Source organism: Ctenopharyngodon idella, chromosome 18 (genome assembly GCF_019924925.1).
Source record: "Ctenopharyngodon idella isolate HZGC_01 chromosome 18, HZGC01, whole genome shotgun sequence".
NCBI lineage: Eukaryota > Metazoa > Chordata > Actinopteri > Cypriniformes > Xenocyprididae > Ctenopharyngodon > Ctenopharyngodon idella.
In genome coordinates, this window is record NC_067237.1 from 16,764,554 (window position 1) to 16,789,061 (window position 24,508).

At 38.8% G+C, this 24,508-nt stretch overlaps 1 protein-coding gene across 3 annotated transcripts in view; it reads left to right on the plus strand.

Moving 5' to 3' along the window:
- lekr1 (leucine, glutamate and lysine rich 1) overlaps window positions 1–24,508 on the plus strand; it is a 208,141-nt gene that overhangs the window by 45,704 nt on the left and 137,929 nt on the right. For all 3 annotated transcript variants that reach the window (XR_007926205.1, XM_051870470.1, XM_051870471.1), the window contains exons 5-7: window positions 1,143–1,306; window positions 10,637–10,822; window positions 18,921–19,002. Coding sequence is in view for 2 of the 3 variants with exons in the window: in XM_051870470.1 (XP_051726430.1) it covers window positions 1,143–1,306; window positions 10,637–10,822; window positions 18,921–19,002 (432 nt within the window). In the remaining variant the exon portion in view is untranslated. The remainder of the gene's footprint in view (window positions 1–1,142; window positions 1,307–10,636; window positions 10,823–18,920; window positions 19,003–24,508) is intronic.

Genomic DNA, 24,508 nt, shown 5'->3' on the forward strand with positions numbered 1-24,508 from the left:
ATGTGACCTATTGGCATCAGTTACGTCGATTCACCTCCATTCATAAATCCTCTCCCATAGCCTCATGGGATAGTAAAGTGTCCATCGTATGCACACTTCAGAATCTCGCCGGAAGTAGTAAGTCATTTGGGGACTTTTCGCCTACTGTTTTTCGAATACTATGTATCCGGACACACTACTCTGTTGGCGTACTGTTTTTCGCATACTATATAGTAGAGAAGTATTAGATTTTGGACACAGCATAAGTGTCTCATTCAATTAGAATTACAACTTAATTTTCTACAATAAAGCGGGAATCCGGTGTGTCCATGTTTTTACTCGCAGACGTCTGACCTAGACGGACTGAACAGAAGAAATGAACTGGAAGATTTCGACATCAAAGAAGGCGGGGCCTCAGAGCCACAGCTACCTATTACATAATCGCCACAAACCAATGGTAGTATGAAGGTGTTTACCTGCCAGAGCGAACTTTTCCGGAACATTTTTCGAACTCCCAAAACAAACTGCAAATGAACTTGTTCTTCGATTTCGCTTGAACCATATCGGGGCCTTTAATGTCTTTTCTTCTCTTCTCATCTAGTCTGTTCTCATTAAAATAAACTAACATTTCATGTAGTCGTCTCTAGTTGCCTCGTCTTGTCTTTTCTCTTCAAAATAAACTCAAACATTTCATGTACTCTCTTCTAATCTTTTCTCTTTTCTTCTCATTCTCTTTAAAATGAACTAAAACGTTTCATCTCTTCTTTTCTTATCAGCATTTAATGTCTCTTCTCAATTTTTCTTGTCATCTCGCCTTGTCTTCTCTTCAAATAGAACTCAAATGTTTCATCTCGTCTTTTCTCATCTTTTCGCTTCTCTTCAAAATCAACTCAAACATTTAATGTAGTCTTCTTGTCTCGCCTCTTCTCTTTTCAAAATGAACACAAACATCTCATGTAGTCACTTTTTTTTTCTGTTCATCTTTTCTCTTTCCTTGTCTCTTTTTCTCTTATGTTGCCATTTTATTGCCATATTGCCATTTTCCGGAGCCAGTATTGTTCTCTTGCACTAAAGCAGTGTAGTGAAGATATGTAGTCTTCTTCAGTACTAAATTAGAATCTTTTGAATAATCCTTTTTGTGTGTGTGTGTGTGTGTGTGTCAGATCGCGGTTTGTGCAGCAGCAGTGGCGTCTCAAGGAGGCTCTGACCCTGCTGCAGTCATCTCGTGGGGAGATGACGACTGTTAAGGGCCAGTTAACTCACTTCCTGGAGACCTGGGATAACAGCAAAGCACCGATACAGCAGAGTTGCATCAGTGCTGACGCAGGTAATTAAACACACACACAAAACAACCACTGCTCGTGTCCTGTGAACTCTGTCTTTCTTCAGAAAACATTTGCTCCTGTGATTTGTACATCTGTTGCAACTTATAGGACACGTGTATGTTGGTGCATGTCTATTACACACGTGTTCTGAGCAGATGCAGGCAGATCAGAATCAGAGCACACTCCTACACACCAAGGATGACAATCACAATATATCTTGTCATGGTCTGAAATTAAAATAGAACACACTCTCCCTCGGCCTGTGGGTGCGTGTTGGTGACTATGAGATGTAGGGCACACTGTTCCCGCTGTGCTGAGATAATTGCAGTATAATGATAATAGAGGATATGAGACATTTGCTATCGGAGCTGGAAGAGAGAAGAGTGTCAGTGGATGGCAGGGCAGTATGTGCCGCACAGTGCTGTGTGTGGTATTGGTAGTCTTGTGGGGCTGAAATTTATTAAGCTCTGTAGACAAGGGCTGAATCCGAAATCACCCCCTATACCTTCATTCACTATTCTCTACATAAGTTCACTAATACAGTTCACTTAAAGAAGTGACTGGAAACGAGTGAGTGAATTTGGACCGCTTTTGCATAGTTTGTGCTTGCTGTCATTTGAAACGTAGCAAACTGGCAGCTCCACTGATTAGGGAGTCGGCCATTTTAAGGGCTGTCTTAATCGCAAAATCCTTCCAGTGCACTGAAACGTTCACTCCCTAAAAAGTCCCACAAGGTTTCTTTTTACTTCTAACAAAGAACGGTCTCTGCTTCTAATAAACCAGATGACTACTACTACTACTTCTTCTTTGTGCGTATTCAACATAGTGATGATGCAAGCTGCCTCTAAAAACACAAACGATTTAGAAGAACAACAACATAGTGATGAAACACGCTCTGTAGAGTGTTTGTCCGTTTAGGGCTGCTGTAGAAACATGCCGACGCATAATTGCGACTTGACATGGAGGGGGGACCCGCGGTATATGTAGATAGAAATGGCTCATTCTAAGGTAATAAAAACATAATGGTTCATTATGTAAGGTCTTTATACACCACTGAAAACATAGTTATGTATATTATATTGCATTTCTGTCAATAGATATACCAAATATATAATGATAAAAATAATGCAGCATAAACTATTTATGTTAAATAAGGTCTCAAAAATCTACTGATTCGGTTTGGAAATTTTAGTGTGGAAAAGTGTGGAATTTTGAAATGAAAATTGTGCAGGAATGTTCTGGATGCACATGGGATTTTTTTCCCTTCAAACTGTGAGCTGGCACAGCCACGCTGATCAGAACACCACATTTTTATTCAGTGCACTAAAAAGAGGGAACAAAAATGCCACAGTAAAAATCAAAACAATATTATTCTGTCCATTTTATGAATGATATCCTTCAGAATGGCTTGTTTTGACACTGGATTCAGCGCTCCGGCTTGAGCATGGTGTCAGTAATATAACCAGTCTGTCAGAGCAGTTTCAAGCACTTCTTGACAAATGTTTTAGTTAAAAATGTAGTATTAAAACAAATTTTGTATTCAAGTCAAGGTCAAGGTACCATTTATTGTCTCCCTTAGGAGAAATTTGTCTTGGATGAGAGATGTGTTTTAAATAGACATTTAATCATTCGAGTTCAATTTACATACTGAATACAATTCATAGTACACCCCACGTGGTACTCATAAATCATCTACTTTTGTTTTAGATGTGCAGGAAAATTAAAGTGCTTGAAGCCACTGCAACGAGTCACACAAAGGAATGTGTTAACTGTTTGAATGCATGATGCATCGCTGCGTTGGCCGTTTCAGCTTTGTTGATTGAAATGTGAGCTATCTAGTTTTGTTTTATGTAATTCTAACCAGACTGAGATGTTCCGAAAAATAACCCATCCTCTGTGTCTGAGCAGTTCCTTGAATCAAGACTAGCATGTTTGAGGGGTTAGTGCAGATTTTCCTTTTCTGCTGTGCAATGATTCTAGATTGGGCACTGGATTAGGATTAGTTAGTTAGGGACATTCACGCAAATATGGTATACAAATACCGTCACAATCATGAATTTTGTGCTGATGATTAATTGTAATACAAATTTTTGCAATTAACAGTTTGTCTGTTTTGCTCATGTCACTTACATTGTAAGTCTATTTTACATATCTATTTTACTTGGAAACATAACTAAAGGGTCATGAAACAGCTATAATTTAATGCACAAAAAAAGCACAGCCATTCGCATCGAAAATATATATGATCACTGTTGCATCTTTAATAACTTTTGAGGCTTATTTTGTGGCATTTTTATAAGGCGTTTGATCGGTTATAGAGACCAGTTACACTCGGGGTCTGTTGAAGAGAGCTTATGCGACACAGAAACTCTTACAAAGCAAAAATGCTAATTTTTGACCCATTAAAAGGATTAGATGAAAATTACGCTTTACTCACCCTCAAGGTGTATATGACTTTCTGATGAACACAATCTGAGATGTATTAATAAATATCCTGACACATCTAAGCTTTATAATGGCAGTGAACGGGACCAACGAGTTTGAAGCTCAAAAAATTGCATCCCTCCATCATAAACGTACTCCACACGGCTCCAGGGGGTTAATAAAGGCCTTCTGAAGCAAAGTGATGCATTTGTGTAAGAAAAATATCCACATTTAACAAGTTATAAAGTAGCTTCTACCAGACCGCCTTCTGTATTCAACTAATGAAGAAAGTGTAATGCCTCTCACAGTTCAAAATGCTTACGCTGTGTCCTAACCAGGCGCGCCGCGACGCCGCGTCAAGCGTTAAAAGGTATCTTTTCCATATTAATAGGAAAATATTAATGATGCAACTTTTTCTCCGCGACGCCGCGGCTGGAACAGCAACACAAAGTATGCCAATGATAATATCAGGTACTGTTTATGTGCTTTATTTAGTGTTAAAAGCATCTAACGTGAGTTTGAATATCATTCTGTGTTCCCAACTTTTTGGTTGTAATGAAAACAACACTGGCTAATTCACCTCAGATCTTGAAAATAAATAAATGGGCACAATAATGTTCAAACTGTCAACTCAATGTGAACAAACAAGTGTATTCTATGACAAAGATTGGTTCAGTCACTCCGTATGTACTTTAAATAATGTTTAAATTGTGTAATATTTATGAATTTTACTATGTACTTGCCCATTTCATTGTGTCTGCTGTGCTCTTGCCAAAAGAGAGCCCGCCCACACTCTCTTCTGATTGGCTGTGGTTTTTGATTGATTTTATCACTTCTCATTGTCGCGTCGCGTCTAGTGTGGACAGTCAAACTGTTTATCGCTGGAATCTTATTGCATCGCGTCTGGTTAGGACACAGTGTTACGCTACATCCTACGCCTTCTGTATTCAACGCAGACATCTGACCTAGACGGACTAAACAGAAGAAATGAACTGGAAGATTTCGACATCAAAGAAGGCGTACGTAAAGGCAGTCTGGCAGAAGCTACATATTTTACTTTATAATATGGATATTTTTCTTACACAAATGCATCACTTTGCTTCAGAAGGCCTTTATTAACCCCCTGGAGCCATGTGGAGTACGTTTATGATGGATGGATGCACTTTCTTGAGCTTCATACTTGTTGGTCCCATTCACTGCCATTATAAACCTAGGAGGCGTCAGGATATTTATTAATATAACTCCAAGAAGAAAGTCATATACACCTAGGATGGCTTGAGGGTGAGTAAATCTTGGGGTAATTTTCATTTTAAAGTGAACTAATCCTTTAATGCATCTCTCACTGTATGCAATCTCACTGTTTAAGGCCCTTATTATTTTCCTTAATGCTGTGAAAATAATATTTTAAAAGTTAAATTATTTCTGTTTTCGTCCAACTTTAATCTTGGTCCACTTTACATTCACACTGGAGCCCAGGAAACCTGAATAATATAATATAATATAATAATAATAAAAAAACTTTTAAAGCATGGGACACAATTTTGACAAACAGTCGTGTTTGTTGGGTGTTTTTGTTGGTTTGTTCAGCTTATGGACAATTACTAGTGAACGGATAATGGATATTGGACCTTTTTTGGCCTGCAAAATTGCACCGAAATGTTGCTAATGTGACTACACCTTAAGAGAGAGAATAGTGTAGTTAAAGTGAGGGCAAAAGTGTCAGTATTTTTCAGTATTTGGACAGGCATGTCTGTGCATATATGTTAAGAGATCGTTTGCATGTTTGAAGGCGTTTGTTCGGTTTACACATTGGCATGCAAATCGCTTCATGCATTGATACTAGCACATGCATACTTCTGTGTCGCTCAACATAGTTTTGGTTAGCAGATGATTCAGGTGCCGTAGGGTGAGTTAACCTCTCGCTCACCCCGTGAGGTGTGTTCCTCCTCCCCACGAACGTTTGGTACCGCCTTCCTTCTGCCTGTTGCACGTTCCATAAAGCTGCCAAATTCCTGCAAGTGCGTGCGTGTGTGTGTCATTGAGAGGTGAATGAGTACAAAAGGCTAGAATCCTTTGAACCAACAGACAGGTATTTTGTTTACAGTAGCCTAAGGAGTGTTTAGGCTTAGTTTTTTTCTGCCTCCCTCTACCTGTCTTTCAGCATGTACGCGTAACACTTGCATTTTTTTTTTTAAATATGTGTATGTTACACTGCTCATGTCAGTTCAACTGAAAGCACTCCTAGGATGTTATATTTGGCTGTTTGTGTGCATGTAGGTTCTGCTCTGCTCTAAAAGACAGCTTGTTTATGTGCAGAAATGTGTGAGTGGGTAAGGGCCAAACCGATATGGGTGTGGATGCAACAATTATGCGCTGCTACCTGTCTGTCTGCTTTCCACGGTTATGAGACATGAGGGGGAGACAAGATGAGAGCAGAAAGGTATATAAAGGCAGGAGAAAAATATGACAGAGGAAGAAAATTAGAAAAAGGATGAATAGAAAAGTTAAGGTTGTGTTATGTGTTGTTTTCCACTGATGCTAAAGCTCCATGCTAAAGGAGTAGGTTTGGTCTTACCTAAAGGGTTAGTTCACCCAAAAATGAAAATTCTGTCATTAATTACTCATCCTCGTGTCATTCCAAACCCGTGAGACTTTGTTTCATCTTTGGAACACAAATGAAGATCTTTATAATGAAATCTGAGAGCTTTCTGTCCCTCCATTGACAGTCTGCACAACTACCACTTTCAAGCCTCAAAAAGGTAGTAAAGACATCATTAAAGTAATCCATGTGACTCCAGTGGTTTAACCTCAATTTTATGAAGTGACACAAGTGCATTGTTTGTGCAAAAAACATAATTTACCACTTTTTTTTTTACAAAATATTAATCTCTAACGCACATTCACATAACAACGTCTGCTCTCGCGTCAACACAACGCACATGCAAGTTGGAGATTAATATTTGATCAGGAATCAGGAATACTTGCAAATGATAGTTGCATAGATTGTCAGTGAAGGGACAGAAAGCTCTCAGACTTAATTTGTGTTTCGAAGTCTTGCAGGTTTCGAAAGACATGAGGGTGAGAATTTTCATTTTTGGGTGAACTAACCCTTTAAAGTAAAAATAAACTTTACAAATGAACCAGGTTTTTACCTACAAGTTAAAAATGAACATTCTGAGGCTCTAAGATGAAAAAAAAGAAAGTGTTAAAAAAAATTCAGAGCCTGAGACACAATTCTGACATAGAGTGGCCCTGTCCCAAATGGAACCCTAAGCCGTCGCGACCTTCCTCCAAGTCCACACTTTTATGATCTAATGCCGATTTGACTGTCGGGTAGAAGTCAGCTGCAGAGCTCCGGGCTTGCAGGCTTGGCAAAAGTGCACATCGAGGGCGCATATTGGCCACAAATACCCACTTTCCACCAACATGAAACGGGTGCTAGTTCAGAGCCAGTGCTATTGCCGGTTTGGAGTTGGTTCGGCTGACGAGCCTTCTATGAGCCGGTTTGCCTTTCCACAGGCTAGAGAGCCACCACAGAGCCAGGTCTTACGTCACTGTATACACCTCATCATTCACAGCAACACTAGCGTGGCAGCACCAAAACACAAACACACCAGGCTTGTTTGAGATGCATCCGAGCCGCGCAGACCGTTCGGCACATGACATCAAAGCACCGCGAGAGCGATCCAAAAGCACAAGGAGTCGTATGCTCTCCAAACGCTCTCGCAGCACTCACCCGCCTATCGCATTGAGATGCATCTCAAACAAGCCTTCCATCAACAATGGCAGACGTTGCGTTACTATTGATGCTCATAGCTTTGCGAACCTACAGTGCTCAGCGTAAATGAGTACACCCCCTATGAAAAGTAACATTTTAAACAATATCTCAATGAACACGAAAACAATTTCCAAAATGTTGACAAGACTAAGTTTAATATAACATTTGTTTTACTTATAACATGAAAGTAAGGTTAATAATATAACTTAGATTACAAGCGTTTTTTTACTTCTAGACCAGCAGTGTTTTGGTGCTACTTACAAACCACTGCAAACTGCCTTGGTGGAAAAGGGGTAAAAGTGGGCACTCACAAACACACTTCTGAAACCTAAAATGACAAATGGGACACCCTATATCAAGGGTGTCCAATCCTGCTCCTGGAGGGCCACTGTCCTGCAGAGTTCAGGATTAAACACACCTGAACCAGCTAATTAAGGTCTTAATAAGCATACTGGAAACTTTTAGGCAGGTGTGTTGAAGCAAGTTAGAGCTAAACTCTGCAGGACAGTGGCCCTCCAGGACCAGGTTTGGACACCCCTGCCCTAAAGTCTTGTGGACTTAACAAACACACAGACACAGACACAAACACACACACACACACACACACACACACACACAGCGGCCATTGTAAGTCCACAAGACCACAAGTGCACATTAAGGCCCTATTCCAAATATCTAGGTTTCAGAAAGGTGCTCGCAAGCGCTTCCTTTGCGGTCAATATGCGCCCTCGATGTGCATTTTTGCCAAGCCCGTAAGCTCCACAGCTGACGTTTACCCCTACTGTCAAAGTGGCATTACATCATGAAAATGTGGATTTGGAGGAAGGTCGCGAGGGCTCAGAGTTCCATTTGGGACAGAGCCGAAGTGTACCATATGAGGCAGGGACAGTATTTATTCTGGATGTTGGGTGTTTTTGTTGGTTTGTACACCTTTTGCAAATACTAGTGAACAATTAAAGGGATAGTTCACCCAAAATAGAAAAATCTGTCATTAATTTCATTTAAAAAAAAGGAAATTTTTTGTTTCTTACAGGTTCAGCTGATATTTTCTCCACACTGCTGCCTGTTGTCTGTAGAGAATAGTGCAGCCGAACACCTAATATAGACGCCTCTCAGTGCCTCTGAGGCACACACGCCGTCTTCAGTGCTTTGTGCCAGAGCGAATGCGTCAGACGTTAACAAGACTTAACTTGTGCACATACTACACCCGTCATATACTACACCACTGACATTGAATCTTCAGATTAGTGCTTGATCAATGACCAAATCTTAAATGTTTACATTTGGTTTCCATCCCAGTCTACAGTATTTGGTTACGATTTGGAACTCTATTAACACTTACTTAAAATTACAAAGGTATATAAAATACTTTCATTTTTAAAATCGAGGTTTTAGGTTTTATTCAGAACTCTTTAGTACGGACGTGCCCCTGCAGTTCACACAACCTGGGAAAACCAAAAGCAAGTTCAGACACTCACACAGGGCAGGGCTTTAGATTGCAAGGACACACACACACACATACACACGCACACACACACTATGCAGTAGTATGCTAACGAGTTTCATCCAAAGCGTTCATTGAACCCTAACTCACGCTGGGTCAGCACTAGCAGCTGCTGTTCAGGTGCTTAGTCAGCTGAGAGAGACAGGTAGGGTTTGAATGTGTTTGAATGTGTGTGTGTGTGTGTGTGTTCATGAGACAGCAGGTTTGGGACCGAATGCAACAGAGCTGATGGTAACCACCCCATGACCTGAAGTGCATCAATCAGCAGGCAGAGGCTTGGCCTCTCTCTCTCTCTCTCTCTCTCTCTCTGTCTCTGTTTATGTGCGAGCTCTTCATTGGTCTGGGTTGCTGACATGAATTACTGCGCCCGCTGTTGTTGTTTAAAGTTCTCTGGTATTTTCTCACCCATTAGAGAATTTGCTTTGTTGTTGTCTTTGTTATGCCATGCACAAGCACTTGTGAGATTTTCTAGAGTTATGAATTTTACCTTCTTAGGTGATTGATTTACTATGTGTGTCAGTCTTATCTTACTGTATATCAATGGATCAAAGGATTTACACAAAATATTTTCTCACTGCAGTGGTATGCGGAGTGAATCAGGCTTTTATCTGAGATACAGGTGCCCCAAAAAGCATTAGAACACTTTAAAATTACACTCAAAATTACAGTAAAATATTAAACATTGAAATATTATACCATTTAAAATAATTATTTCTATTGTAATATATTTTAAAATGTAATTTATTCCTGTGATCAAAGCTGAATTTTCAGCATCATTACTCCAGTCTTCAGTGTCACATGATCCTTCAGAAATCATTCTAATATGCTGATTTGCTGCTCAAGAAACATTTATGATTATTATCAATGTTGAAAACAGTTGTGCTGCTTTATACTCTTGTGGAAACTGTGATACATTTTCTTTTTCCAGGATTCTTTGATGAATAGAAAGTTTAAAAGTACACTTTTTTTTTTAAATAGAAATCTTTCGTTACAGTATACATATCTTTACATTCATTGTTGATTATTATTATTATTATTATATAATAGCATTTAATATAGTATTTAAGCATTAATTAATTAATTAATTGTATATTAGTATTTATTTTATTATATAATATAATATATATATTATATAAATGTGATATATATAAATAATGTATTCTTTTTTTAATTTTAATTGTGGCCTACGTGTCCATACTTTATAAATAAAATAATAATAATAATGTTTTTAAATGTGGCTTACGTGTCTATACTTTTGGTCCCACCGTGTTTATGTACTTTAGCCCTGCCCCAAATAGTCTGAAACTACCAGCATCCATTCAAACGTCCTGTTTACTGTGTCATTATACAGTCTGCTTTAGAGGGTGGGAACCATGCTGACTGGATTCCCCTGCACCTCACTGAACTCATTGTCTTTCCAGCAGGTCAAATTAGTCTACGCTCGGGCATCTTGTTTTTATCGTTATTCTTTTTTTTCGGAAGAGTCTGTTTTGCATTTGAATTATTCTCAGGAATACTTGCAGGACACAGCACTTCCACTACATTATGAGATTGTACCCCACAATGATGACAAACAAATGAAAAATGTTAAAGTCTGACCACTTTCTCAAATATATTCATTTTCAGAGTGTGCTCGTCTGAAACAGGAAGTGGATGGGTTGCAGGCGGAGCTGAAGAGTCTGCAGGTGGAGGTGCCAAATTTGAGGTCATACCTGGATGCAGCAAGAGAACAGATGCTGCAGTTGGAGAACCAGGTCCAGTCCCAGAAACTCCTGCAGAACCAAAACCAAGAAGCCCAGTGTCTCATACAGGGTGTGTATATTACCCACAGTTGAAAGGATTAGTTCCCTTCAGAATTAAAATTTTCCTGATAATTTACTCACCCCCATGTCATCCAAGATGTTATGTTTTTTCAGTCGAAAAAAGAAATTAAGGTTTTTGAGGAAAACATTCCAGGATTTTTCTCCATATAATGAACTTCAGTGGTTACCAACAGGTTGAAGGTCCAAATGTCAGTTTCAGTGCAGCTTCAAAGAGCTCTACATGATCCCAGACGAGGAATAAGGGTCTTATCTAGTGAAACAATTGGCCATTTTCTAAAAAAAATAAAATTTATATACTTTTTAACCGCAAATGCTCATCTTGAACTGCTCTGTGATGCGCCACACATTACATAATCACGTTGGAAAGGTTGAGTAACGTATGCAGAAGTACTGAGCAAGTGTTTACAAAGAGAACGTGCAAAGACTAAGTCAAACGGCCTTTACAAAAAAAGGTAAAACAACGATATTGAACGATTTTGAAAATTGAAGGAGAAAATGAGAGTTTTTCGCCCTACCGCGGTACTTCCGCCTATGTCATGCGTGACCTTTCCAACGTGATTACGTCATGCGTGGCGCATCAAAGTGCAGTGCAAAACGTGCATTTGTGGTCAAAAAGTAAATGTTAAAAAATGTCCAATCGTTTCTCTAGATAAGACCCTTATTCCTCATCAGGGATCATGTAGAGCTCTTTGAAGCTGCACTGAAACTGACATTTGGACCTTCAACCCGTTGAACCCCAGTGAAGTCCACTATATGGAGAAAAATCCTGGACTGTTTTCCTTCGAAAACCTTAATTTCTTTTCGACTGAAGAAAGAAAGACATAAACATCTTGGATGACATGGGGGTGAGTGAACTAATCCTTTAAAGGTGAAGTGTGTCATTTTAGCGCCATTAGTGGCGCCAAACAGAATTGCAATAATAATAATACATTTCAAATTCTGGGGAGTTTCCCCATTCAGCTGCTCAGCAGTTTTCACTTTCATTCTCTCTGTTTCCCCCGTGTTTATCTGTTTGCCATCCATGGAAATCCATGTACATCTGGTGTGTGTGTTTGTGTTGGACAGGTGTTTTGGGATTGCAGTCTCACACCATGTCAGTATCCAGACGTGCCTATGATGTGTTTCACTAGCTTTTTCAGTTCTTGTGTGTGTGTTTATGTGGTGTTGAGCGTGTGTATGGGGACGTTTGTGTTAGACAGGTGTTTAGGGGTAAGAGTCTCAGCTTCCCTGCTTGTTTCTTTATGGAGCCTCTGAAACTCTCAGTGGTGCAGTTAACACTTTTGAAACGTTTCCCTCGTCAACAAGCCAACGGCCTCTAACCTCCATGAGCGGCCTGATGGGAGATGCTTCTGAATCAGAGAGAGAAACACAGCTTAATGCTTAAAGAAAGAAACATCACAAATTATTCAATTGTTTTTCCTAGACTGAAGATTGGAGATTTTTCTCCAGAGAAAAAGACACCAATAATCTATTTTCTCTATAGTTTTGGAATAGATCTCAATAATGTCTCAACCTATGCCCAGATTTGTAAAGATAGAAGATACACAACCATTTAAAAGTTTGAATTTGGTATATGATTTTTAATATTCTTAAAAGTCTTCCTTTTTCTAATTAATCTTACTGACCCCAAACCTTTGAATGGTAATCTATCAAAAAAAGTAGTTTTTTCCAGGCCAAATTGCCTGAGATGTGCCATTCACATTCATTTTCAAGCTCTATACTCGTATTAGATGCCACACTGTGTGTCATTTTTAATCTATTGTCATGTTTGTTTTCTTAAAATTGTTTAGAAAAACTAATGAGACAAAATTAATTCATACATGAAATGCGGCTAAGAACTCCATTAAGTCTCCTGAACTATGAAAGAGCATAAAATTTTCTTCTGAGAAGCACTCATTGAACATTATTGAAGCAGATTGATTTTTCCTTCCCGTGTGAGACAAAAGAAAGGAAAAAATGGAGCAAAGCAAAGAGTGTATGCGGGTATACCTTGCTCTCCATCTCGCCTGGTCATGTTACGGTGACCAGAAAGCAATTATCTGTATGCTGCTAAAGAGGTGAAGCCCCCCTCTTCGGCACTCTTTTACCCCTCTCGAGAAAATGTCACACTGACATGGGCAATGCAGTAGAGAGCACTTTCAGCAGAAAAAAGCACGACGTCACCTTAACCGGTCTCAGCCTCTCAGAGCCAGTCAGACAGCCGATTCACCAACAAACAGACAGAACAAAACAGCCCATTTTTCCTCTGAATAAAAGCTCTTTGGATCGACCGCGTAGCACAGCGATCCCCCCCCCCCCCCCCCCCCCCAGGCTTTATGCAGTTCTGGAATACATCCTGTTGTGAGTTAGCAGACCTGCTCGCCAGCACAAACAGTTTGAGAACAGAATGACCGCTTCCTCTGGACTGCGGTTTCAGGTGTTTATGGCTTGGCCCTCAGTTCCTTTAGAAACAAACACATTTGTTTCCCATAATTTACTGTGGTTTTACACCCCCTTTTCACTATCTCTCCTTCTGCAGCTGCTGTTTTCACAGGGATGATGCAACAACCTAATTATCGTCTCTTCATTCGGTAAAGACAATGTTGTGCTTGCTGTGGTAATTTTCCTCAGGAGATGTGCTTCAAAATTAGACCAGCGTCTTACAAATAATTTCTCCCTGGATTTCTGAAGTCCCGCAGCCTCTCTGGGGTATTTTTGTCCTGTGGTTTACGATGCTAATCATTAGGAGAGTGAGAGCGAGACAGAGAGAGGTCAGAACGACTTGCTCTGGTCGGTGGCAGTAAAGGGCAGCCTCTCATCCACTCCATCTATTCAAACACTGCCAGGACCTGTGTGTGGCTCCTGGCTGCGGTTACATGTGTGAACGTGTGTTCCTGTTTGTTACATTGACACCTTTGTAAATATCAATAATTCTTCATGCAAATTGGTTGATCTTATCTCTTGTGTGTCTTGTGTACTTTATCTGTTCATAGGTAGATAGTGATAAAGGCGCCTGAAAAGAGCTGTTTATCCATGCATTATTAATAACCATTGACAGTCATATAACCACAACTCTGCATATAGTTAGAATTAGAAAATTACAATTATAATATTCTGTAAAATAAAAAAAGGAGCTATTTCCACTTTCAGTCATATGTCATATGTTTGACTTAAATAGTAAATAGTATATTTGACAGACCGTGTAATTAATGTTCATGTAGTGCATTTTCTAGATTTTTTTGACAAGACAATGTGATGCTGATAACCTGTAATGATTTCATTTCAAATAGTATTTCCGTTTTAAGTGTGGTTAAAAATGAAAGGATCTTAAATCATACTTAAAAATGTATGAATTTCATTAAAGTACTTTAATGGCATTTATTTTAAAGAAAGATAGCATGAGCAAGCAAAAGGAGGAAAACTATTTTAGGAAAACTAATGAGACAAAATTAATTCATACATGAAATGCGGCTAAGAACTCCATTAAGTCTCCTGAACTATGAAAGAGCATGAAATTTTCTTCTGAGAAGCACTCATTGAACATTATTGAAGCAGATTGATTTTTCCTTCCCGTGTGAGACAAAAGAAAAGAAAAAAGGGAGCAAAGCAAAGAGTGTATGTGGGTATACCTTGCTCTCCATCTCGCCTGGTCATGCTACGGTGATCAGAAAGCAATTCGGCACCCTTAAAATCACAAAATCACTTTAAAAATCTCTCAAAATCACACTTAAAAATGCATACATTTCATTAAATTACTTTAATGGCATTTATTTTAAAGAAAGATAGCATGAGCAAGCAAAATTTTCAAGCAAAATATGTCACAATATAATAAATATAAATATTACCACATTATTTACCAATTAATTGATCTTTCCAATCATGTTGATCAGGATTTTTAAAAGTTATTTTAATTCTAATTGATTCGATAATCATTTAGGCCATTTTGTGAACAAGTTTGACCGATTTATTGAAAATGAACCACCTCAAAAGAAAAAAAAAATGCTTACAAATCAACCGTCACTATGGCTCACAAGCAAATTTCATATTCCCACCTTTTTGGACCAGTTAATTTACATCTTTTTTACCTTTCCGGTCAAATGGATAAGGATTTTTAAAGTTATTTCAATTAAGATCGATTTGATAATCATTCAGATCATTTTGTGAACTAGTTTGATAGATTTTTTTGAAAGCAAGCTGCCTCAAAAGAGCAATTCACTCACAAATTGAGCATCAGTAAACTTGCAAGCAAGTTTAACGCCACATAGGCTCTACATTTGAACAATATGTAGCTGGTGATATATTTTAGAACATGTACAAAAATATATATTCACAATAGAAATTTCTATGATTTTTAAGCTCTTTCCAGGTTTCCATGACTTATAGAAGGTATTTGTCCACATTCTGGTTTTCAAACGTTAGTAGAACATGTTCACCATAACCTGTGTGGGTTTGAGAGGAACTTACGGTGACCAAGAGAGCTCAACGCGCTGCAACTGAAGAAAGCACATGCAAAGAGAAAAAAATAACTGCAAATTAAAACATCATCAGTTTGACAACAAATGTGCTGAAAATACAAAAACATGCTGCAAATACTCACAACGCAACCAATTACAGAAACGCACAGCAAATACTCACAACGCAACCAATTACAGAAACGCACAGCAAATACTCACAACGCAACCAATTACAGAAACGCACAGCAAATACTCACAACGCAACCAAATACAGAAACGCACAGCAAATACTCACAACGCAACCAATTACAGAAAAGCACAGCAAATACTCACAACGCAACCAATTACAAAAACACACAGCAAATACTCACAACGCAACCAATTACAAAAACACACAGCAAATACTCACAACGCAACCAATTACAGAAACGCACAGCAAATACTCACAACGCAACCAATTACAGAAACGCACAGCAAATACTCACAACGCAACTAATTACAGAAACGCGCTGCAAATACTCACAATGCAACCAAATACAGAAAAGCACAGCAAATACTCACAACGCAACCAATTACAGAAACGCACAGCAAATACTCACAATGCAACCAATTACAGAAACGCACAGCAAATACAACGCAACCAATTACAGAAACGCACAGCAAATACTCACAACGCAACTAATTACAGAAACGCGCTGCAAATACTCACAACGCAACCAATTACAGAAAAGCACAGCAAATACTCACAACGCAACCAATTACAGAAACGCACAGCAAATACTCACAACGCAACCAATTACAGAAACGCACAGCAAATACTCACAACGCAACCAATTACAGAAACGCACAGCAAATACTCACAACGCAACCAAATACAGAAACGCACAGCAAATACTCACAACGCAACCAATTACAGAAACGCACAGCAAATACTCACAACGCAACCAAATACAGAAACGCACAGCAAATACTCACAACACAACCAAATACAGAAACGTGCTGCAAATATTCACAACACAACCAAATACAGAAACGCGCTGCAAATACTCACAACACAACTAAATACAGGAACACGCTGCAAATACTCACAATGCAACCAAATACAGAAACGCACAGCAAATACTCACAACGCAACCAAATACAGAAACGCACAGCAAATACTCACAACGCTACCAATTACAGAAACGCGCTGCAAATACTCACAACACAACGAAATACAGGAACACGCTGCAAATACTCACAACGCTGCCAAATACAGAAACGCGCTGCAAATACTCACAACACAACCAATTACAGAGATGTGCTGCAAATACTCACAACACAACCAATTACAGAAACACACTGCAAATACTCACAACACAACCAATTACAGAAACGCGCTGCAAATACTCACAACGCTACCAAATACAGAAACGCACAGCAAATACTCACAACACAACCAAATACAGAAACATGCTGCAAATACTCACAACGCTACCAAATACAGAAACGCACAGCAAATACTCACAACACAACCAATTACAGAAATGCGCTGCAAATACTCACAACACAACCAATTACAGAAATGTGCTGCAAATACTCACAACCAAATACAGAAATGCACTGCAAATACTCACAATGCAACCAAATACAGAAATGCACTGCAAATACTCACAATGCAACCAAATACAGAAACATGCTGCAAATACTCACAACACAACCAATTACAGAAATGTGCTGCAAATACTCACAACCAAATACAGAAATGCACTGCAAATACTCACAACGCAACCAAATACAGAAACATGCTGCAAATACTCACAACACAACCAATTACAGAAACGTGCTGCAAATACTCACAACCAAATACAGAAATGCACTGCAAATACTCACAACACAACCAATTACAGAAATGTGCTGCAAATACTCACAACACAACCAATTACAGAAACACACTGCAAATACTCACAACACAACCAATTACAGAAACGCGCTGCAAATACTCACAACACAACCAATTACAGAAATGTGCTGCAAATACTCAAAACCAAATACAGAAATGCACTGCAAATACTCACAATGCAACCAAATACAGAAACATGCTGCAAATACTCACAACGCAACCAAATACAGAAACATGCTGCAAATACTCACAACACAACCAATTACAGAAATGTGCTGCAAATACTCACAACCAAATACAGAAATGCACTGCAAATACTCACAACACAACCAATTACAGAAATGTGCTGCAAATACTCACAACACAACCAATTACAGAAACACACTGCAAATACTCACAACACAACCAATTACAGAAACGCGCTGCAAATACTCACAACACAACCAATTACAGAAATGTGCTGCAAATACTCACAACCAAATACAGAAATGCACTGCAAATACTCACAATGCAATACAAAAACGTGCTGCAAATACTCACAACGCAACCAATTACAGAAACGTGCTGCAAAAACAACTCCCATAGGATCAGGATGTTAAAATAAACAAAAAAACTCACCTTACAGGTTATTGATGACACCACTGACAAATAGACAGTGAATTGACATTTGACAATTGACATTTATTTTAACATCCTGATCGTTTGTTTCTGCGTGTTTCTCTGTTGTGAGTATTTGCAGTGTGTTTCTGTATTTGGTTGTGTTGTGAGTATTTACAGCACGTGTTGTCAAACTGATGAAGAAGTTTTCTTAATTTGCTGGTGTTTTTCTATTTGCTTGTGTTTTCTTCAGTTGCAGTGTGTTGAGCTCTCTTGGCCACTAAAAATCACCTTGACACCAGGTGGTTAAAAATAATTGCAAGCATGACTAATAGTGGCATTCATTCTGAGAACATTTCTAACATCATTTGTTTGCAGACGCCTCTTGGTTTTGTTATCTAATTAAATGACATAAATTTTAAGTGTAGCCTGGCCACTATAAATACTGAATGCTGTCATCAAACAAAACAAGATGAAGATTGGCTTGTATGCCCATAATTTGTGATTTAGATGTCCTGCGTGTCCGGTGACTGCAGTAGCACAACTCTAAATCTGTGGCTAGTCTGACTCCTACAGTTTCCTGTCATCCTCTCCTCCCTCTTGTCTTTTAAAATGTCTCCTGTTTCAAACCCTTGGCCATTTTTCCTCTGTCTCTCTGCTCCCTTCACGATAATGAGAGCAGGTCTGAGTGAATACGGTCTCCTGATGCTGCATCGGATGTCACCGAGCTGAGATGATGAATGAGAATGCTTTCACTGGCCCGTGTTTGGGTGTAGAGTTCACCTTCAATTATGGTTGCTGGCAACCGATAGGCATCAGATTATGCTTCAGTGCTTCATGAGAGATACAAAGCAGTGAGGGAGAGACAGGAAAAAGAGAATTACATTTATTGGCAGAGGAGGAAATGGATGAATGAGGAAAGAAAAGCAGATGAACATTTATAGCAAGTGACAAAAGACAGTGAGACAAAAATCTGTTTTCAACTTTTGCCAACAGTAGATGCTAAGCCAAGTTGGATTTATAAGCATGAACATTTCTGTGTTACATGAGTTTCCTGAAGCATTCCTTAGTCATCTGATCAACACCGTAGCCTGTTAAGGGCACATAGTGTCATGTTATTAAATTTTTTCTGTGTACATCAAGGATTTTTTTTTTTGTTCTTGTTGTTTTTACAGGCCTGAGGGAGGAGGTGAATACTCTGAAAATAGATCTCCAGAACAGCATGCATGAAAAAGAGCATGTAAAGAAACTCCTGGAGTAAGTTATTTTTGAATAGTCTACACTTTCAGCACATATTCAGAATTAGACATGTTCATGTTTTGAGTATACAGCGGAATTACAGTTTGTCCATTATATAAAATAAGTGAGCTGTCTGCTGGTGTCCTTCTAAAGCATCCAAACTGAAATAAAACATAACTGACTGAAACACCAATTTGGTGACTGATGTGAAGCATGCAGGAGATTCAACTCACAATTGATTCCAATATAGTTTGACATGTTGCTAAGCTATCAGTGTGATGGAGCACAAATATTCAACAAAAATATTTTAAGAAAAAATTATTTCACCCTGATTTACCCAGAATTCAGTGTTCTGCTTTTGATAGCTCTTCATCATACACACTACATCCAAACATCTCAGCACAGCTCATATTACAGCTCAATATAACACCATTATCTATAAAACACTCCCCTCTAAAATGATTTAATGTGTGTGGGGAACAGGAAAGAGCAGCATTTTATGATTTGCTCAGTTGGGTAACAGCCATCCATCTTCCTCCCAGTCTGAGAGAAGCCGTTTTGTATTACATTTGAATGCCAATGCACTGCCGTTCACACCAAACAAGAGTGTTTATTTAACCAAAGAGATGAGGATATCTTCTTTGCAATATGTGATGTATCTCCTCATGAAGGGAGTTTATTTTTTTTTTGCTGGAGGTGAAGAAGGAGCGAAGACTTGCGAGCTCTGTGACCTGGCAGCGCGTGATGAAGAAACATTTTTGTTGAGTGTCAGGTGTTGCTTTACACTCTGCACACCTCCCTCCTCTGAGGTTCATCACATTACACACACTGACTCAACATTGGCTCATACTCCTTTTATAATCTATCCCAACTTCTGTTTTTCTGGCTTCTTTTATCTCTTTTGTAAGCGAAGGAGCCTCTCTCTGTGCCTGTGGATGAGAGCTGTCAGATGGCTCTGTGGCAGGACAGTGTATGTGATGTGACAGGGGGAGAGCTGGTGTAGCTGTCAGGGCCGCTCTGGCATTGACAGCTGTGTATGTGTGCGTGGGACGGGGCTCGTCGCGTGCTGGTTCTTCCTGCCGTCTGCGCTAATGTAGTTTGGAAGGTTGATAAACAGATCTGATGCAACCGACAGCCCTCAATCTTTGCAAAAACACATTGCGTGTACACTAACGTTCAAAAGTTCGGGGTCAGCATGTTGTTTTTTTTAAAGAAAATGATACTTTTATTCAGCAAGGATGCAAAGAAGCTTAAATGTGTTGCATAACACGAGAATGAACCTCAATGGTTTTTGCGGAAGCTCAAACGTGCTGCGTAACACGAGAATGAACCTCATTGGTTCTTGCAGAAGCTCAAACGTGCTGCGTAACACGAGAATGAACCTCATTGGTTCTTGCAGAAGCTCAAATGTGCTGCGTAACACGAGAATGAACCTCACTGGTTCTTGCGGAAGCTCAAACGTGCTGCGTAACAAGAGAATGAACCTCATTGGTTCTCACACGTCAAGCAAACATCCTTGAACTTGAGTTTACCACAACTGATGTGTGAGTTGATGAATGTTTATATGTGAATAAAAGCCTAAATTCAATCATCATATAAAGCAATTGTGTATCTTCAGAAAATCTGGACTAAACCACTCAATTCATATGGATTAGTTTTACAATCTCTTTATGAACTTTTTGGAGCATCAAAGTGGTTGTCAATGGAGGGACAGAAATCTCTCTGATTTCATTAAAATATATTCATTTGTGTTTTAAAGATGAACGGAAGTCTTGCGGGTAGGGCTGGGAGATTTTTCCGATTTTTTCGATTAATTCAAATGTATTGTTTTGCCTCGATTTTATTATTTTTTAAATCGAGAAATCGCGATTTTGAATAAAAATGTTAGCAAGCGTTACAATTAGACATGTTGACAATACAGCAATGATAACCGTATTAGGAGAAGAAAATGATCCGACCTCATGATGGCGCCGGTGCGTCTGATTAACCGCTCTCATGTGACGCTTTATGAACGTAGAACACATCACTATTCTTAAGCGGCTGTTCATTCAGAAATGCGTTATTGCGTTATAAAAATGAGACGCAGGCAGTGGAATGAGAAAAAAAGGCAAAGATATTAAACGCGAGTTGAACTTTCTTGAACTTGACCACCGTGTTTTTAGAATGCCGTTTCATGGGTGAAACGCTGCAATTTTGCTGTTAATAATAGCCTATTACTAGTGTTATTAATTGTTATTACTTTTTTAAGAAATATTTAGCATTTTCTTATTTTATATTATTTCTGAGTATATAGAATGTGTTTAAGATAAGTTTGTACAACATTTGCCTTCATATTTCAGGCATATTTTCTGCAAAGATATTTAACAAATTGTTTTACATTTACACCATGTTGATCCCTTCATGTGTGCTGCACTTGGAACTTTTTTTTAACCAGATTGTTAATAAAGAGAATGTTACTTAAATCATATTAAGTTAATTTGGATGGTTAAACAGTAAAAAAAAAAAACGAAATTGAAATCGTGAATCCGTCAATCGTTATGAAAAAATCGAGATTTTATTTTTTTACCATATCGCCCAGTCCTACTTGCGGGTTTGGAACGACATGAGGCTGAGTAAATGATGACAGAATTTTCATGTTTAGGTGAACTATCCCGTTAAAGGAACACTCCACTTTTTTTTTTTAAATAGGCTCATTTTCCAACTCCTAGAGTTAAACAGTTGAGGTTTACCGTTTTCGAATCCATTCAGCCGTTCTCCGGGTCTGGCGGTACCACTTTTAGCATAGCTTAGCATAGTTCATTGAATCTGATTAGACCGTTAGCATCTCGTTAAAAAATGACCAAAGAGTTTCAATATTTTTCCTATTTAAATCTTGACTCTTCTGTAGTTACATCATGTACCAAGACCGACGGAAAATGAAAAGTTGCGATTTTCTAGGCCGATATGACTAGGAACTATACTGTCATTCCGGCGTAATGATCAAGGAACTTTGCTGCCGTACCATGGCTGCAGCAGGCGCAATGATATTACGCAGCGTCTCTCACAAATGTCTTCATGGTTGCAAGGCACGCTCCCTGTGCAAGCAGGGGGTCACAGGCGCTGCGTAATATCATTGCGCCTGCTGCACCCATGGTACGGCAGCAAAGTTCCTTGATTATTACGCCGGAATGAGAATATAGTTCCTAGCCATATCGGCCCAGAAAATCGCAACTTTTCATTTTCCGTCGGCCTTAGTACACGATGTAACTACAGAAGAGTCAAGTTTTAAATAGGAAAAATATTGAAACTCTTTGGTCATTTTTTAACAAGATGCTAACGGTCTAATCAGATTCAATGAACTATGCTAAGCTATGCTAAAAGTGGTACCGCCAGACCCAGAGATCGGCTGAATGGATTCAAAAACGGTAAAACTCAACTGTTTAACTCTAGGAGAGTTGGAAAATGAGCCTATTTTCAAAAAAAATGGGGAGTGTTCCTTTAATGCCAACTGCTTAAATTTTGGCAGTAGTGTCTATTTTTATTGGAATTTTAATATTTCACCTTCATTTCCTTCCATAAATCTATTTTACACTGTAGGTACACAAAATAGTTACACTTAAACCCATTGAAATCCATTAAATCCCAGGGCCATTTAGCTCTAAAATGATGCAGTCTTTGTTAATAGGCTTTCATTCTGTTGGTAAGGATTGCTCCATTTTCTCAGGGTTTTTTTCCCCCCTTGTTTTCCGCTTCTGCTGTTTTATGGAGCCAATTGGATAAATTATGCAGCTATAATTGTATGGGTGTGTTGGTGTGGATGTCAGAATGTGGTTTATATGTGTTTACTAAAAAAATGTGTGTGTGTGATGTTTGAGAGAGAGAAATTATACTGTACTGCAAATCAGAAATCTCTGTGAAGCAATGTTGGCGTCTAATGGAAAAAAGTTTGGTATTGCGATAAAACAACATCTTACTGAAAGCTCATTTTTTGAGATATCAACTTATTTTTAGATTTATGGAATGACTCACTGTAGAACAGAAAAGTAGATTTTTTTTTCTTTGTCCATAAAATGGAAGTAAACGGGATTCAGTGTTGTCTTGGACAAATGAACAAAAATGGTTTTTCAAAATTTCTTCTTAGACGTTACAAAGAAGAAAGAAAGTTATACAGGTTTGGAATGATGTGAGGGTGAGCAAATGATGACAGAATTTCCATTTATGTTTGAGCAATCCCTTTAATCTAATTTAAGTTATACACGCAAACAAGCCAAGAATAACACCTGAATTATTCAACTTTCTCAGTAAAGACACTCCAATGACTTTAGACCTCATGAATTAGATTGCGCTCGGCTTCTCTGAAACAGCATGACGTGTGTGTGCGGATACGTGTGCCAAAGCTTTGATATCTCCATATCAGGGAAGAAAGAGCAGTGTTTGTATGCAGCATGTGTTCCCATGACAACTACACAACCTCTAACCCTATTTCAGACACGCATATCACACACACATCTGCCGAGCCGGTTTGTTTCCGTGGCTACGCTGATACATGTCAGAAATAGTTAGGGGCTATTTAAAATCCTCATGGAGTGACAGACCACCGATGTGATTAACCTGCGGAGAGAGAGAATGGAAAAGAGCAAGATTGAAAAGGAAGAAAACTTTTGTAAATGAGCGGGACCTTCCCTGGTGAGATATGAAGTGATAAACAGTATATTAACTAAAAATATGAATATGCAAAACATTTCACTGGACCTTCTCAACTGATGTAGTGAACTCAGTTACCTGGAGTTCAGATGTCACACCCTGTCATTTTCCCAGTATTCCCTCCTAAACACAGCAGAAAACCCTGATACCTGGTCTTACATGTCTCACAGCGCTCCAGCAGTGTGAGTGTAGCCCCTCAGGCCTAAAGAACGCTCTCTAAGAAATAGACTCTCTCACATGCCACAGATTCCACCTCCATTTGTTACCCATTAATAAACCTCAAAGAGTGCTGGCCATCGATTATTATAGGAGAGAAAGGAAGAGAATGATAAGGAAAGAACATGTTATTAAGCCATTATTTTGATTATAAACTAAATTTGTGCTTGTTTTGATGAAAATATGAGTGGTTCTTTCCCTCACATATATATATATACAGCGCTTCCCACACATAGAGTTTACTTGGGCGGGCCGCCCAGGTATATTAACGGCCGCCCAAGTATATTTGGAGACACATTTATGCTTTTATTATTTTTATCCTCTTATACAAAAGTATAAGAGGATAAAAATAATAAAAACAACGCTTCAGACTGCTTCACAGTGATTCTCAATCAACGAAAAGCGCAGATGTATGCCAAACGATTGCTAATGAACTCAAGTTAATGAATTATGACAATGTCTACTTTATGGCCTTTATGTAATATGTTTTAGATGGTTGTAAGAATCTGAAGGATCAGCCCGCAATTGTGTAGACATTTCAAAATAAGAGTCCTGGTGTATTTCGGGCTTGTTTATAATTAAAAGTCACACGCTAAGTTTTTTTTTTTTTTTTTCTTCTTCTGGG